Source organism: Magallana gigas, chromosome 2, assembly GCF_963853765.1.
Source record: "Magallana gigas chromosome 2, xbMagGiga1.1, whole genome shotgun sequence".
In the NCBI taxonomy this organism is placed as follows: Eukaryota; Metazoa; Mollusca; class Bivalvia; order Ostreida; family Ostreidae; genus Magallana; species Magallana gigas.
In genome coordinates, this window is record NC_088854.1 from 21,918,657 (window position 1) to 21,935,319 (window position 16,663).

Consider the following 16,663-nt stretch of genomic DNA (forward strand, 5'->3'; position numbering starts at 1 on the left):
TTTTTTTTTGCAAAGTTTGACCTAACCATCCGGCACATATCATCAGGGAGGGGTCAACCCCCGCCCACTTTTTCTCGCAGCAAACACAATTGTCAAAAAAATGAAATATCGGGAAGATTGGATTCATAGGTATACAAGCCCCCCCCCCCCCCCCCCAGGATTGGGAAATTCATGATTTGGAAATATTTTTTATTTGATAGGTAAGATTTTTTTGGAGCTGAGGGTCTGTAGCTCCCGGTCAGAAAAAAATCGGATGGACGACCCAGGTCCGGCTGGGACCTACAGACCTGCGGCTATACACTTAACCCCCCCCCCTCCCACGGATTAGGATTATCATGGTTTTCGGAAGTAGCCATTTTTTCTTCTTTTTTTGCTTGACAAGATTTCTGATTATTAGTCTAGCCGCCTCTAGCCGCCCCCCCCCCCCACACACACTTTCAATTTGCTTCCGACGCCACCGAACACACACACACACACACACACACACATTTTTTTTTTATTTAGGGGAAGGGAGTCATAGTGGTGATAACTTTGTTTTATTTATTACATCTGACTTTTACAAGATAGGCAAATAAATGCGTTCATGCAAAACTTCAAATTTATGTTTGAAAATAATGTTAGTTCGGAAGGGGGGCAGGAGAGTCCCTAGTATTCTTTAAATTTCTTAATTTAGCTTCAGTTTTTTAATTTCACTGTTGATTTCCTTTTTCACATTATTTCTTACACTATTTTTCTCCCCAAAAGGATGGGGAGGATGGAGAATTCCCCGATAATTCAATTTTTTCTTTGTATAGTAAAGAAAAATGTCCGGTGCTACGAGAAAATGTGGGAGGGATAGACCCCCGTCCCCCTCCCCTCCCGATCCTACGATTTGCATATTCGGTTTTAGCCTTGTGAACAAGTCTCCAGCAAAGAGAACGTGCTTAATAGGAAAAGGTATCAACTACGAACAAAAAAATTCAGGCTAAATACGGGAACCTATTATATTATTGGAATTTTTTTTGTATCTTATTTTTATCTCTTTGATGTTTTAATTTTGAATTATATTTCAATTTTGATATCCTATCGATTGCCTCGTTAACTAAATTTCTACATGATCGAATATGGCAAAAAGGGAGGATAATTTATTTGTGAAATAATTGGTATATGCTTATTACAATACAGTTGTACACTCAAGCAATTGTCGTCTCCTGGAATTTGATGTGACCTTTTGAATGAGTGCACATCATCATGCGATCATATTCAGGAAAGTTTTGAAATTTTGTACATTTTATTATGGTTTACGTGTAAACCTTCTGTACGGTATTTGTGTTACAGAATTTCCGACTCTTGCAAACGTTTTAAAAAAAAAATCAGTGCTTATTTTTGTGTTTTATGCTGACATGAAGGTAGCTAGCATTTCAGAAAAAACAACCCACATAAGCGAGTTATGTAACATAATTGTTCATCATTCCATATGATGTCTTTTTTTTTTTTATATTTTTCTTATAAAACAAAGTGAAACTTATCTACTAATGTAATATAAAAATGCGCGGATCCAGAAAATTTCGGGGGGGGGGGGGGGGGAGGTCGGATCTGACGGTTATTTGAGTTTGTCGGGGGGGGGGCATATTTTGGGTAATTTTATAATGTAATTTAAAGAAATTTAAATTTGCAGGGGGAAGTCTGGACGAGATAAAACGAGGGCGTGTATTCGTACATAAACGTCGTTTTTATGACTTGTTCTGTTCAAAACTGTAATCGAACACTGACCTGGTGGATTCTATTATATACAAGTCTGTGATTTTAGCGATAATGCATAACTTTTTTAAAGCATTTTTTAAAAATTTTCTACGGATAATCAGTATAATAAACATCGATAGGGGTTTTTCCATAACCGTGAGAAATTAATTACGGTTCGTTGTACGATTTTTTTTAAAATAGGCAATTTTAAAGCTTTTATTTGTGAAATCATAGTTTAACATTATAGATATAAAAAAAACACACGTTTAAATAAGTATTAAAAGTGGGGTTTTTTTTCTTTCTAAAAATCATATGTTACGGAGAAAGGGGGTCTTAGGCTACCCCCGGAACCAGTCCCCTCCCCCAGAACCGCCAATTACAGAACATTACAAAAAGGCGTTTATATAATTCAGGGTTAATACTCTAAAAGTACTTATCGTAGATCTCTTTTTAATTTAAAAGCAGCATTTATCAATATGAATTTATTTTATATACTAGTGTGCATGTAAATCAACAGAGGGGAAACATTTTTCGGAACACATTTGTCGTCTAATATAGGTTTTGGCTTTTAGAACAATCTGCCGTACTCAATACCGCCCTCGTATTTTTATCACCCCTAATATTATTTAATGATTCTGTTAATATCATATTGATCTTAAAGTAAATTCTTGAGTTGATTTTAATAAAGAGTACATTGTTAACCAATGGAGTTTTCCTTGAAAAAAGTCATTGCCAAACGTTTTGGGCTAAAGATAATCAGCTGAACCCGTAAATTAATCATACCGGAAGTGCTGTTGCATTACTCTATCAAATTTCGCTTCATTTGGGACGGTGATAATATTTGCAGCTTCAGGGAGGAAATTTTCGTATGTATTGCTTGAATTGTTTAAATTTATAGAACTGCTAGAGGCTGTGTTGTCATTTACCATAATTCCTTTAGTTTTAGTTTATTTCTTGCTATCTGCAAGAATATTTATTAACCGGCTTGGTTGTTTATCATGTTGGCCTACCGCGCCCTACGCCATCATTGAAGGTGCCATCATTTGCAAATGATCTTATTCTATACAGACTTCTAAAAGCTATCACCGTTTGTAAAATAATTATTGAATGATTTTTAACTAAGTGTAAAGGTTTGTTGATACTTTTACGTGTAGAATATGTGTAATTTTGCTTTAAGGTAACTTAGACATGGTATGTCTGGTATTTGGGTATTTAAAATGCAAATGGGGCCCCTCATGGGTAATATGAGGTAAACCTTTGGGATTCAGGGTAAACATCTTGAAATCAATGTGATGTAAGGTTTAATTTAGTGAAAAATTGTCATGTTAATCAAGAAAGAACTGAATGAGTCCAATTTTTATTTATTTTCATCTGGTTTAGTTTGTTACACTACAGTAGTCGATTATAAATTAATACAAAGAATGTGTTGTTTTATTGACCACATTTGTTTTTTTTTAAGTAAAACAGGTTTATTTGATATATATATATATTAATAACTTATTATGTCATAGAAACAAGTCACACAATATTGAGTTGTAAGAAGAATATTTGTGAATTAAATAACATGTTGATTGTTAACAGGACAAGTGAGCCGTGAAAATTATTATATTGATGTATGAATTAATTAATTTGAAAAAAATACCAATTCCCAATATTATCATAAGAGAACATTTTGTAAGAAAACGAGAGTTGATATGTTTCTCTGTGGCATTTTTATTTGGTACTCTGCTGCATTCCACTGTGTGCTTTCCCAAGATGTGTTCCTGTATGTGATTAGCATTTCAGCAAAAGATCAATACTCCCTGTCTGAGTGAGATAACTTGTTGCTACTGGTTACAGCCTGCTGAATCAATTGTTGGCATTCATCCCATACAGCCCCTGATTTATTGAGTGTATCTTGATGGGAGTGTTGCTGATGTAGGAAGGCTCTTCAGGGGGCTAGTCTAGCAGGCATCTGCTGAAACAGCAGGCAGAGCTAATTAGTGTGATAGAACAAAGATAATTATCAAGAATGTACACTCAAAGCAATCTTAATTATTAGGCAAATAGCATAGTAAATTCAGGACGCTCATGCAAGCAGATGGAATATTAAGAGAGCTAGTAATTATTACTCTTGATTTTTTTTTCTTAGAACTTCTAATAAATTATTAATCTGACAACAGTTTAACATCTCAAAATGGAAGTGGTTCATGAAAAGCCTGATAAGACTTTTTTGCAAAATTACAGGTTTAAATTAAAAACCTCATTATTTCATAGATAATTACGTAAAATGTAATTAAGTGTATACTATTGCTATTGATAGAACTGCATGCATACTTCATGCAGTAGAAATTGAAACAATGGGATACTAGTACATTGGTATTCTTTTGCCTCAAGAAATAAATTGAATATGAATTGACTGCAAATCTCCAAGGCTTGGTCCTAGTCAGCAAAGATTGTTTTTTATTCACACTTCTATCCTGACTTGGATGTAATATGCATGATGTAGGGAGTAAAACTGAAAGAGGAATGAACTTTTCAGCTTGAGGATAATGGATTTTGCAAACTAATACTACATCAGCACACAGTTATTGATCTTCCTGATTTTTAGTGAAGGTATCGCTAAAAGAAATCGCAAGAAAACACGTAAATGTTTCCTGATGACAGACAGCTGACAGATCTATAGCAACATTGGTATTTAAAAAACATGAAGAAAAACTGTAGCCGTAGGATACCGCGTCTCGTTGACATCCATTTGTATTTTAAAAATGGAAAAGATGGAATATACATGTGATCCTTGTGTAGATTGCTAGAATTCATGCAAGGTTGTCAACTTGATTTCTTTATAAACTATAAACAGATATATTAAATCGAAAAAAGTGCGAGGATTGGATTTGAAACATTCACCTCTTTTTTATGAGTGTGTTACTTTGATAATATGATACTGTTTTGTTAAGCTAAAACCAGTCAGTGAGCTTTTGTGTTAATAAAGGGCTCAATCGAGTGTTGCTTCCCTTCATGCTATATGTGTCGTCCCTAGTCTGACATTCGGACAGCAGTTCATTAAAAATATCTGTTTTGGGGGTTAATACTTTGGAGTTGCTTCCCTGGTCCCCCTGCCTGGCAGCTATTTATTGCCATCGAGTTCCTTCTCTTTGTGAAAAATTGTGGTCTCCAGCCTAACATTATAATCCTGATGCCCATTCATTGAGGGCAGCGCTGCACAGCCCAGATCTTGACTCTGATTCTACAAGTGTACAAGTACTTGGCAGTTGCTGCCCTTTGTGCTGACGGTGAGACCCCCAGCCTGATGCTTAGATGCCCGTTCTTTGAGGACCACCCTGAACTGTTTCTGTTATGGTTATGCCTATTACTGGTGTCTTACTTGATCTACTACGGCTTTTACTGTCTAATTCTTTATCTGTTGGACGTGATACAGAGGGTTGTTGGTGAGTCCTCTGATTCCTGTCACCAAAGCTAGCTGTAGGCTTATTATGAAATTCTGTTTTGAATTTTGAAAATCTGTTTTGAATCCAAGTATTTTTAAAAGGTTTATGTGGTAATAATCTAACATTATGTGGGTACCTGTGTCCTTTATTGTCGGGGTGATATTCAACTGACATTTACAACATTGAAGTATTAACAAGTAATGATCAGTATTAAAGTAATAAAAAAACAACTTTTGTTATGTAAACCAATTACAAGTAGTTTAATACCAATTTGATAGATAATTTGAAAAAACCACTAGTATTCAATTATTCAAATTATGTATCAAATTGGTACTTTTATCAGTACTCGATTTGGAGACGCCATAACCAGCGGAAAAAATACAGACCAAAAAAAGACACAGAGTTTCTGTGATCAATAGCTTGAAGATTTTTTGAATCATTACAATTGTTCTGTCGACTTGATCAATAGTGGTTAAGAGTTTCCTGTGCTTCAGACAGTCACAGTGAATACAATTTTTACAAATGTTTTATGTACATCCTGTCTAACTCCTGAGGCCGCCTAAGAAATATCAAATGATTCCATGATAAGTGTTCAATGAATATAGATCAGATTTCTTGCAATGGTGGTTAGTAATGTAAATCATTGCATTCAAATGAGTGTGTTTGGCAAAAGTTTTGCTGTAAGGAAAATTGAATCATGATGGCTATCATTTGTTTGATTTTGAGTTATTTAAGCTCCAATTATTGCTATCTTCATGTTTAGTTAAATGTCAAAGAACTTTTCAACAATGTTGCAGGCAGATAAGAGGAAGGGAAACATTTTCCGTTAATTAAAACAACTGAGACACCCCCTCCTGCTTTCATCTCTCTTGTATGAATTGACTTTTATATTTATTACCTGTGCGTTATTTTCATGTTAATTTTGATCCCATTTTTTTCCAGCTTGGGTTGAGTCAACTTTTTTGTAAAACAACTATTTTTTCATGAATCACAGATTGACGTATACATCCTTTGGTGATGCAAGTTTATTCATACATGTAATTGAGCATTGATTTGAGTGTTATGTTTCGATTACAGTAAGACGAGGACAAGATGACAGAGGTTCAGCCTCGAGAGATTAAGATCCTCGAGACTGCGGAGGACATCCAGAAGAGGAGAGAGGAGGTCCTTGATCGGTACTCCAACTTCAAGCAGACATGTCAGGACAGGCGTCGTAAACTCGAGGACTCGAGGAGGTACCAGTACTTCAAGCGAGATGCAGATGAGTTGGAGAGCTGGATCTATGAAAAGCTGCAAACAGCATCTGATGAGAGCTACAAAGACCCTACCAATCTACAGGTTAGATCAGGAGGCCATCTATTTTAACAAATGATGCTTGTTTTGATATAATGTTACCTGTACATGAAAAGATGCTTTTAAATGAAATATTATGTAATTAAAGAAATGTATTATTTATAGAATAAAAAGATTGTCAATGAATTGGTGTATGGTTTCCATTGAAGATAACATTGGTTGTCAGTTGATTTCTTTTGTGATTGATTTTCTATATATTATTAGGCAAAGATTCAGAAACACCAGGCCTTTGAGGCAGAGGTTGCTGCCCATGCTAACGCCATTGTGGTATTGGACAACACTGGAACTGAAATGATCAACCAGGAGCACTTTGCTTCTGCCACCATCAGGGAACGCCTGGATGAGCTGCACCGCCTGTGGGAGCTATTGCTGTCCAAGCTGAGAGAGAAGGGCCTGAAGCTGAAACATGCCCTAAAACTTGTCCAGTTCATGAGGGAGTGTGATGAGGTGATGTTCTGGATCAATGATAAGGAGGCGTTTGTGACCTCCGAGGAGTTTGGTCAGGATCTGGAACACGTGGAGGTCCTGCAGAAGAAGTTTGATGAATTCCAGAAGGCAAGTTGCTTGTTTCACTGGCAAAAATTAGTGAGAATCTATCATATGAGGAACTTAAGATAAAAGATAATTGATATTGAGTTTTACAACATTGTTATTTATCTCTTTTGAACAGGATTTACAAAATCATGAAGACAGAGTAACTGAAGTGAACACATTGGCAGAACAGCTGATTGAGGATGAACATCCAGAGGAGGCCACAATAAGACAAAGACAAAGTGTAAGCTTATAACTTACTGAAACAATTCAAAAGTATAAGACATTGATAAGAATGTAGAAACCTTTTACCTTCCATAAGAATTAAAGGTTTAACAGACACTTAATTGCTTTCATTTTTAGGAAATCAATGAAGCTTGGGAGAGATTGAAGAATTTGTCTCTGCTGAGACAAGAGAGATTGTTTGGAGCTCATGAAATCCAAAGATTTAACAGGTACATTAGCTGCAGAATAGATATGAAATGCGGTATGTTTTTTTTTGAGTTCTGCGAAAGCAGTTAATTTGTAAAAATCAGTAATAAATATTGTGTTGTCATATAAACAGGGATGCTGATGAGACTATTGCCTGGATCATGGAGAAGGATGCCATCTTGTCCTCAGATGATTTTGGCAGAGATTTGGCCAGCGTTCAGGCCTTGCAGCGTAAACATGAAGGAGTGGAGAGAGATCTAGCTGCATTGGAGGAAAAGGTCTGTCCTTGATCTTCTTTGATTTAAAAGTTCAAAATCTAAATATTCATTTCATATGATGGAACTTTTATTTTACAATAACGTCAAATGGCAGAAATAACTACTCTTAAAATACTTATTCTAATCATAATTTATATTTTTCAAAGGTCCATGCACTTAGCAAAGAGGCAGAGAGATTGGAAGACATTCACAAAGAACAAGCCCCACAGATCAATGCTAAGCAGACAGAGATTGTAGACAACTGGGAGAAGCTGAAGAACAAGGGCGCCGACAGGAAAGCTCGCCTGGACGACTCCTACTATCTCCACCGTTTCCTTGCCGACTTCCGTGACCTAGTGTCTTGGGTGCAGGACATGAAGAACATCATCTCCGCTGATGACCTGGCCAAGGATGTAGCCGGAGCTGAAGCTCTGGTAGACAGGCACAATGAACATAAGGTAAGCTGTGTCATTTCAAGATTGTAGGGAGCCCTGCAAATTTAGATATATTTTAGTTTTATTTTCTTGAGATTTAAAACATTCAACCAGTTTGCATTCATAGAGTTCATAAGAAATAAAATGTAGAATGACTAGAATTTGACTGGTTTGATATGATGATTACAGGGCGAGATTGATGCCAGAGAAGACAGCTTTAAAGCTACTGACCAAGCTGGACAGAGGCTAGTTAATGCTAACCATTATGCTGCTGATGAGGTCAGAGAAAAGGTAAGACTCCATTTAACCACCATGTAGTCAGAAATAAATAATATTAAACCTTTCAATAGAGATAATTTCAAAACGTGCAGGATAGGTAAGATGAGGTTAAAGTAGTACAGCAAAATGATATTTTCTTCTTCAGCTGGTAACGCTGTCCAAGGAAAGGTCCAGCCTGATTGAGTTGTGGGAGGAGAGGAAAATTCTGTATGAGCAGTGTATGGACCTGCAGCTCTTCTACAGAGATATGGAACATGCTGATGCTTGGATGACCAAACAAGAGGTAAGTCAAAGATCTCACCTTTATCTGTTAATTTTGTTTATTTATTTATTGTCAATTATTTAAATATTAGTTATGTATCTGATTGATTTATTTATTGTTTGTCTTTCACAGGCTTTCTTAGCAAATACAGATCTTGGAGACTCTTTGGATGGTGTTGAAGCACTGATCAAGAAACATGAAGACTTTGAGAAATCTTTAGCAGCTCAAGAGGAGAAGATCAAGATGTTGGATGACTTTGCCACAAAGCTGATTGAGAGTGAACACTATGCCTACGATGATGTTGCTGTCAAGAGAGACCAACTGCTAGAGAGAAGGAACGTCCTGTACGAAGCCTCGGCCAATCGCAGACAGCTTCTGGAGGAGTCCTACAAGTACCAGACTTTCGAGAGAGACTGCGATGAGACCAAGAGCTGGATTAATGAAAAGCTCAAGACTGCTTCTGATGAAAGCTATCTGGTGTGTAATTGTTTATTTTAAGTGAAAAATAGCAATTGTTAAAACGGCAATTTATCATTAGATGTTTGATACAAGAAATGGAACACTTGTCTAAAGCCTGACAAGCTATTATCAAATGAAACTTGATTGAATTTTTTTTTTATTTTTTCCTGATCAGGACCCTACCAATCTTCAGACTAAAGTCCAGAAACACCAGAATTTTGAGGCTGAGCTTGATGCCAATAAGAATCGTATTGAGACCATTCAGCAGACTGGAGAACAACTCATAGAGGAGAAACATTATGCATCAGAAACCATCAGGTAAAAAGTTTGCGTATGACTCAGTTATATAGGCCTTTTTGGTGTTGAGAAAATCTATGTCTGAAAATTTGGATTTAAGTACATATTCGTTGCATTATTAGGCCAAAACCTATACTTCATAGTTCAAAGTTTTAGGGGAAATTCTTAGAAAATATTATGCTTTTAGTTTTGGCAGTTTTGGCAAATAAATAATTGTACAACAAAAATTTATTTTATGATTTAACTTTATCTTACTTTTACAGAGAAAGAGTAGAAGAAATTGTCAAGCTGTGGAATACCCTTCTGACTCAGACAGATAGAAAAGGTAGGAGCATGAATGATACATGTATACAGATATTCTTTGCTTGTCTTTACTCTCTCTTATCTATAACATGAATGGATATATATCTACTCGATATGATATTGGTCACAGATTATAACTCCTAAACTGCGTTTATTATGGTCCTGAGGATTTCTTTTGTAGGAAACAAATTGAAGGAAGCCAGTCAACAACAGCAGTTCAACCGTAACATTGAGGACATCGAGGTGTGGCTGGGTGAGATTGAGGGCCAGCTCATGTCAGAGGATTACGGAAAGGTAAGTCCACGCTTGTGTTCTGTGGCACTTATCTGGTAGACTAGAATTCAATGTTGTAAAATATTCGGTTAAAGTTCATTGTATAAGTCCTCAACAGGTAATATAGGATTGATAATCCACTTAGAAATCAATTGACTTTTTAGTTTGTTTATTGTACAGTTGAAAATTTATTTTGCAACAAGATAGATTAATCCAATTGTTTCATTCACAGCATGAAAATTTTATTTTTTATAACTTTTGTTTTATTTTCTGTTTGGATATTTCACAATTTAATTTTTTTGTGCTCGGCTTAGCCACTACATCGACATGTAAGTTGTTTAGCACTGTTTATTTTGCAGTGTTTGTGCCATCGCTAGGAACTTGTATGGGAAATTTACAATGTCTTTTTGTTTTTAAAATTTCAGTTCTTTTCTCCTTTTAAAATCTTTCACCTTTGATTTAAATTCGATGAAAGTATTTATATTCATGTATAACAGCTCAATGGAAAATTTCCACATAATGTGAAAATTTTTAAATGAGCTAGTTAATTTTTTACTGAAAAAAAAAAATCTGTGTTTATTTCCCATATGATTAGTTATAGCTGATTCCATTTCTTAAAAAAAAAATCATCTTTGCTTTATATTTGTGTAGTTGTTCAACTGATTCCATTTTTAGTCACATTATCGTGTGTGCACATCACCTCATTATCACATACATGCATAAACACAAAGCCAGGGACATTTTGGAAGGGTTATTGTCCTGAGAAGATGGCATCATATTACATTTGTACAATTTCATGTCTTCATTTTCTGTTAACCGATTTTTGTGGAAATGCTTTTGTCAGAGCTGCTTTACATATATCTAGAAAGCTGTATACTATTTGTAACCAGAAATTTAGACTTTCTCCATTGGGAATTCAGTAAAAGATAGAACTGGGCACAGTGTTCAAATGTGCTGGTACCCACTGTCTGCATCTAGGAGAGGATGAGTGGACTGGAAGTTTAGCATAGGATTGAAGGATTATTATTCAGATTAGCACTTGTATTCTGTCTATTTAATATAAGCTTGATGTGTAACCATCACTGCACACTTTTTATTCGGAGTTGGTACACACTGATATATATTGTGTGTTTAAATTGGCTTAAACATTTAATTAGAAAAGATATGCACCAATACTTTTTCCTTTGAGAAATGAAAAGAAAACCTGAAATATTGTATTATTTACATGTCTAATGAATAATAAATATTCTCATGTAGTACACATATTAACACAAGTATAAATGTAGTTCAGCATTATGCTTCATATTAACAAGATATGTAAATTCCATGTAATCAATGATAAATGCAGCACAGTAAAAAGTGTATACACGTATACATGCCTAGCAGATTAATTTTTGTGATACTGATGGATTTTATGTTTTTATGCAGGACCTGACCAGTGTACAAAATCTGCAGAAGAAACATGCCCTGTTGGAGGCAGATGTTGCCGCCCATCAGGTGAGGCCCCGCCCACTTCATGTTTTAGCATGCTACTTCAGTATTAATTTAGTGTAATACATAATTGACATTATTATGACTTGTCATTCACTAGCTTTGTTCAGTACAGTTATTATTTCTTGTTTACAGTGAATTCTCATTGATAGATTTATCCCAGTTTTAAAGATTTTTAATGGCATTGAGTAACTATACTCAAGTTCAGTCAACAATCATATGTGGGCTAAACTGTAAATCTACCTTTTTAATCATTTTCTAAATACAGAGTACAACATATTAGTAATTTTGGTCAAACATATTCCCATATTATAGTAAAGGCAGCATACTGAAATGTTTGAATAGTTAAGATTTTACATGTATATGTTGCCCTGGATCTTCTCTTACAGAATAGTAAACCTTGCCATGTAGTAAGTTCTACCACACATTAGAGTAGACCTTTTTCATGGCATTAAACTGTGATCACTAAGTCGACAGATGTCTACATGAATAACAATCTGCATGGTGTCACAGTTATTTTTGTTTGCAGAATTTATGTTTTGAAGAACCCCATATTCATAAAATTGACAGATTTCGAAAGAAAAAAATGTGTTTTGTGCATGGAGAAAAAAAACACATAAAATTAATTATGTATATGTACATTGTAAATGTAATACTGACCTGATAAAAAAAATTTAACAGTTAACACTTCTAAATTTTGTTTCTAAATTTTTCTAAAAAACTGACAATATATTTTTTGGTTTTTTTTAAACTAATTTATTAAATCTAATAGGGTTTTTCTCCAAACATCAGTTTCACATTCTCTATGCCCTGAAACTTGATCTGAGTTAATGAAAAGATTAAAAATAAAATCTATGATTACTTTGTTATGAAAGAAACAATACAGATGGAAACATTAGTGAAACCATTGTAAATGTTGTCGCTTAATTTCAGGACCGCATAGAAAGCATTGGCATCCAGGCAGACCAGTTTGTCAACTCTGGCCATTTTGATGCAGACAACATTAAAACCAAACAAGAACAAGTTGTCCAAAGATATGATGCTTTACTGGTAAAACATTATCTCTATTAAAATACTTTTGCCATATTGGCTCAGTCAACACTCATGCAGTGCAAAATAAAGACCAATCGATTAAAAGCTTAAATGAGAAGTACAAATTCTTTTGAAATGTACTTGCAAGTACATATATATATATGTTTTTGACTTGAGAAACATGATTTTGTGATACAGGATCCAATGGAGGCCCGTAAGCAGAAGCTGGCAGATGCCCTGAAGCTCCAACAGTTCCTGAGGGATGTAGAAGACGAGGAAGACTGGATCAGGGAGAAAGAACCCATCGCCTCCTCTACCAACAGAGGTTGGTGATGAATTAACTGTATCTCTGTGTGGAATAAGTTTATGTGACATGTAGTGCTGATTCCGTTGTTACACAGAAGTTACATTATAAGAATGAAGATTTTTTTTGTGCTCTTTACTGAAACATCACAAATGTAAATGAATTCTTAATATATTATAGGTCGAGATCTTATTGGCGTTCAAAACTTGATGAAGAAGCACCAAGCTTTGCAGGCAGAAATTGCTGGACATGAATCTCGAATCAAAAATGTCTGTACCCATGGCAACAAAATGACTGACGATGGACATTTTGCCAGTGAAGAGATCCAACAGAAGATTGAAGAGCTCCAAGATAGATGGAAGCAACTTAAGGTAAAAATAATGCACTTAAAAAGTGCCTTCATTATTTACATGTGAACCCATGACTATGAACATTTTATATCTTTTTTTTTTTTTGCATTTATTTTCAAAACTTAAAATTTTATTGGAATGAAGAGATTTCTCACACTATTCGAATCCAGTATAAAAAAATGGCTGTAACTTTATTTTCTGTTCCTTCAGGACAAAGCTATGCAGAGAAAGCAGGACTTGGAGGACTCTCTCCAGGCCCAGCAGTACTTTGCTGATGCCAATGAGGCTGAATCATGGATGAAGGAGAAGGAACCAATAGCTGCTAACACTGACTATGGAAAGGACGAGGACTCCGCTGAGGTGGGTTGTCAGAAAATTAATTAAGAGAGGGAAAGGAGATTTAAGTCTTGTTTATTGTTTATTTTTGTGATTTATGATTGCATAAAGTTAATTTCTATTTACCCGTGTTTCTCTAAGGTACAATTAACTTAAACCTTTTGACAAAATGACTTTACATGCATAATCTAAATTGGACATTTGATAAGATGTGTGCAAGTTCATAGAGTTTGTTCTAAGAAGATTAATTTTATTTCTGCTACTGACAATGTTTTTGATGTCATTGTTGTAATCACTTGTTTGGTTCTTGCAGGCCCTGCTTAAGAAGCATGATGCATTTATGTCTGATTTGGAGGCATATGGAACTGTCATTGAAGGATTGCAGGAACAAGCTCAGGCATGCAAGGTAAACATCCCTATCCATACAACAAAATCATGTTTTATTTTCAGTAACGTATTTGTTAAAAAATATATCAGCTTGAATTTCTTGTTTCACATAAAACATTCTATTTATGAAAAAAAATTGCAATTCTGTGTTAGTAATTGTTTGGTTGTGAATTACAGCAACAAGAGGCCCCAGTTGTAGATGACCTTGGGACAGAGAAGGTCATGGCCCTATATGACTACAGTGAGAAATCACCCAGAGAAGTCTCCATGAAGAAGGGGGATGTCCTGACCCTGCTCAATAGTACCAACAAGGTGAATACATACATGCACCTATTTCTCCTATATATCAGGGAGTTATGTGTCTTATATGATTCATCTGTATATTTTATTTTAATCATTAAAATTGTTGTAAATATTTCATTTGCAAAACATGAACTGTATACAAAAATGTGAATTAGTTGTGTACCGTATTTTTCGGGGCATATGCCGATGTGGGGCATAGGCCGAATTGCTCATTTTCAGACAAAATTCAGGAAAAATCCATAGACTAGCCGAATTATGGGATAGGCCGATTTTCAATCGATGATTTCTATGGTGAAAGTATGACCGCTGCATGATGAAGGAATTTAAGTTGACGTATTAAGTATATACTTTCAGAATATCGATGTAGAAAGTCAAAAGAGTAATTAAAGTTATTAAATTTGCTTAACATATATATTTTAAACATTTAAAAAAAATTTAATTGTGTTTTGTGGCTGTTTGGTCTCTTCCGTATTCGTCGGTATATATCGTTAGGTATCGTAATGTTACATAATGTAAATTTAATTGCAACACCAAACTCCGTGGTACTGTCTGATAGAACTAAGTATGATATTTTACCAAACCTTTTATATTTTTATTAAAACCTTACTGCTCAATTTCATTTAATCAAGTAATACTTTGAAAGCTACTTGTAGATCGGGGTATGGCGTCCATTAGCTCAACACGTGGTTTCATATTCAAATAGAGTTATCCCCCGTAATCGCATGAATGAGAAAACGAAATACCACACATAAAATATTTAATTTGTGTTCTTTTCCATTAATAAATTAAAAAGTGACTTGCCGTTATGCGAAGAAGTTGTAATGTTAAAAACACAATTAATGCGGTGAGGTATAAGGGTGTACACTACGTGCCCCCAGGCTGTGTTTTAGTCACGGGTTTCACACCTTTGTATATACACACGACACCAGAATACCGTTATTTCATCCAACAGAAAATTAACTGTAAAAACACAAAGCATTGATTTATTCTGCACCCAAGACCAGTGATTCCCACGAACGCAGACATGAAGAAATTCACAAAAGTTCCGTCATATTTCATTCTACCCGGTTTCGTTTTTTTTTTACTACGCATTAATAGTTTCCAGGGTTCATACGTGAACGTGGGAGAAAAATTCTTTTGATTGGGGTTGTAAAGAAATACCTCGTACAGTACTGTACATTTTATTACTCGCAATGTCATTACAAAAATTATCAACGGGACAACTATCAGAGACGTATATACTAACGGGCTCTGTTATATCTATGTATCTGCAACTATCGAACAATAGTTCAAACGGACGAAAAAAAACCCAACCCTGATGATAAACTGCTAAAAACAGTGGATTTTAAATTTGACTGTTTAATTTTTTCAACTTTGAGCCTATGATTAGCCGATCCCGGGGGATAAGCCGATGCTCGCGCATTGGAGTAAAAAAATACCGGCCTATGCCCCGAAAAATACGGTAATAATATATGGATAGAAAAACTGAGTTAACATAAGAGACCCCCAATATTTCCAGGATTGGTGGAAAGTAGAAGTGAATGACAGACAAGGCTTTGTGCCAGCAGCCTACGTCAAGAAGTTGGATCCCAGTCTGTCAGCCAGCCGCAGTAACTTGATGGATGAGTTCACCATCTCAGTGCGACAGAACCAGATAGAAACACAGTATGTACTTCAGCTTTGTGTCATCTGCATGATTGTCAAGTATTTGCTCTGTTTTATAATGTACATGTACAAGTGTTCCTACATGCAGCTGTTTTATTTCAGATTAGTGCCTAGAGATCTTAACAATAATGTGAATTACATAATTGTAATCAACCTCATTTTATCTTAATTTGAATTCCAATGGATACTTTTAGTTGCAAAAAATTCCTTCCCTTGAAAAATATTGAAGTTGTTAGTTTTAGATCCCTGCTTTCAATTTGCTGTATATATTTCAAAACCCCTGCAATTTTGTTTCAGAGAAAAAATAGAAATGATGTGAGTGTAGTAAATTAGCCCTTTTCCTCTTTTATGACATTTTAACTGTCACAATCTATAAATCCAACACCTTTTATATTATTTTGTTATGAAGGAGTTCCATTTTATACAAACTATGTCATTACAAATCATGTACTCCACACTGCCATTTGACATTTATCAAGAACAATCATCACTGTATGCGTCCATGCCTTGTGTACGTGTTCTTTGTGCATTGTGACCCCCACCACACTTTAATTGATGGCCCTGTCTGCTTTCTTCCACATGATTCAAGCTTTTCCACCACAGCTTTGTGACTAAGTGCCATTCATTAAGTTATGCTTGTGTGCATACATATTCTTGCTTGTTTATTTTCATGTTTACTTGTATTGTCATCTGTTATCAGTGTATGGTGTATATTTATTTGTGCACTTGCTGTCATATTTTAAATTGTAATATACAGTACAAATT

The 16,663-nt window shown here is 35.2% G+C and overlaps 1 protein-coding gene across 14 annotated transcripts in view; it reads left to right on the top strand.

The window, feature by feature from the left end:
* Positions 1-2,429: 2,429 nt before the first annotated feature.
* The window catches only part of LOC105340209 (spectrin alpha chain), a 32,838-nt gene continuing 18,604 nt past the window's right edge, over positions 2,430-16,663 (top strand). For 5 of the 14 annotated variants that reach the window (XM_066075597.1, XM_066075600.1, XM_066075603.1 and 2 more), the window contains exons 1-23: positions 2,430-2,588; positions 6,228-6,488; positions 6,708-7,058; positions 7,174-7,278; positions 7,398-7,489; positions 7,600-7,744; positions 7,891-8,181; positions 8,347-8,448; positions 8,582-8,719; positions 8,831-9,175; positions 9,333-9,475; positions 9,718-9,779; positions 9,939-10,051; positions 10,345-10,359; positions 11,459-11,527; positions 12,455-12,571; positions 12,752-12,878; positions 13,038-13,228; positions 13,418-13,567; positions 13,857-13,949; positions 14,108-14,242; positions 15,753-15,898; positions 16,196-16,213. In XM_066075597.1, the coding sequence (XP_065931669.1) occupies positions 6,243-6,488; positions 6,708-7,058; positions 7,174-7,278; positions 7,398-7,489; positions 7,600-7,744; positions 7,891-8,181; positions 8,347-8,448; positions 8,582-8,719; positions 8,831-9,175; positions 9,333-9,475; positions 9,718-9,779; positions 9,939-10,051; positions 10,345-10,359; positions 11,459-11,527; positions 12,455-12,571; positions 12,752-12,878; positions 13,038-13,228; positions 13,418-13,567; positions 13,857-13,949; positions 14,108-14,242; positions 15,753-15,898; positions 16,196-16,213 (3,194 nt within the window). In that variant the 5' untranslated portion in view covers positions 2,430-2,588; positions 6,228-6,242. Of the gene's footprint in view, positions 2,589-4,808; positions 5,151-6,227; positions 6,489-6,707; positions 7,059-7,173; positions 7,279-7,397; positions 7,490-7,599; positions 7,745-7,890; positions 8,182-8,346; positions 8,449-8,581; positions 8,720-8,830; positions 9,176-9,332; positions 9,476-9,717; positions 9,780-9,938; positions 10,052-10,344; positions 10,360-11,458; positions 11,528-12,454; positions 12,572-12,751; positions 12,879-13,037; positions 13,229-13,417; positions 13,568-13,856; positions 13,950-14,107; positions 14,243-15,752; positions 15,899-16,195; positions 16,214-16,663 lie in introns of those variants that run through there. The other 9 variants (XM_066075604.1, XM_066075607.1, XM_066075610.1 and 6 more) reach the window with 4 other exon arrangements.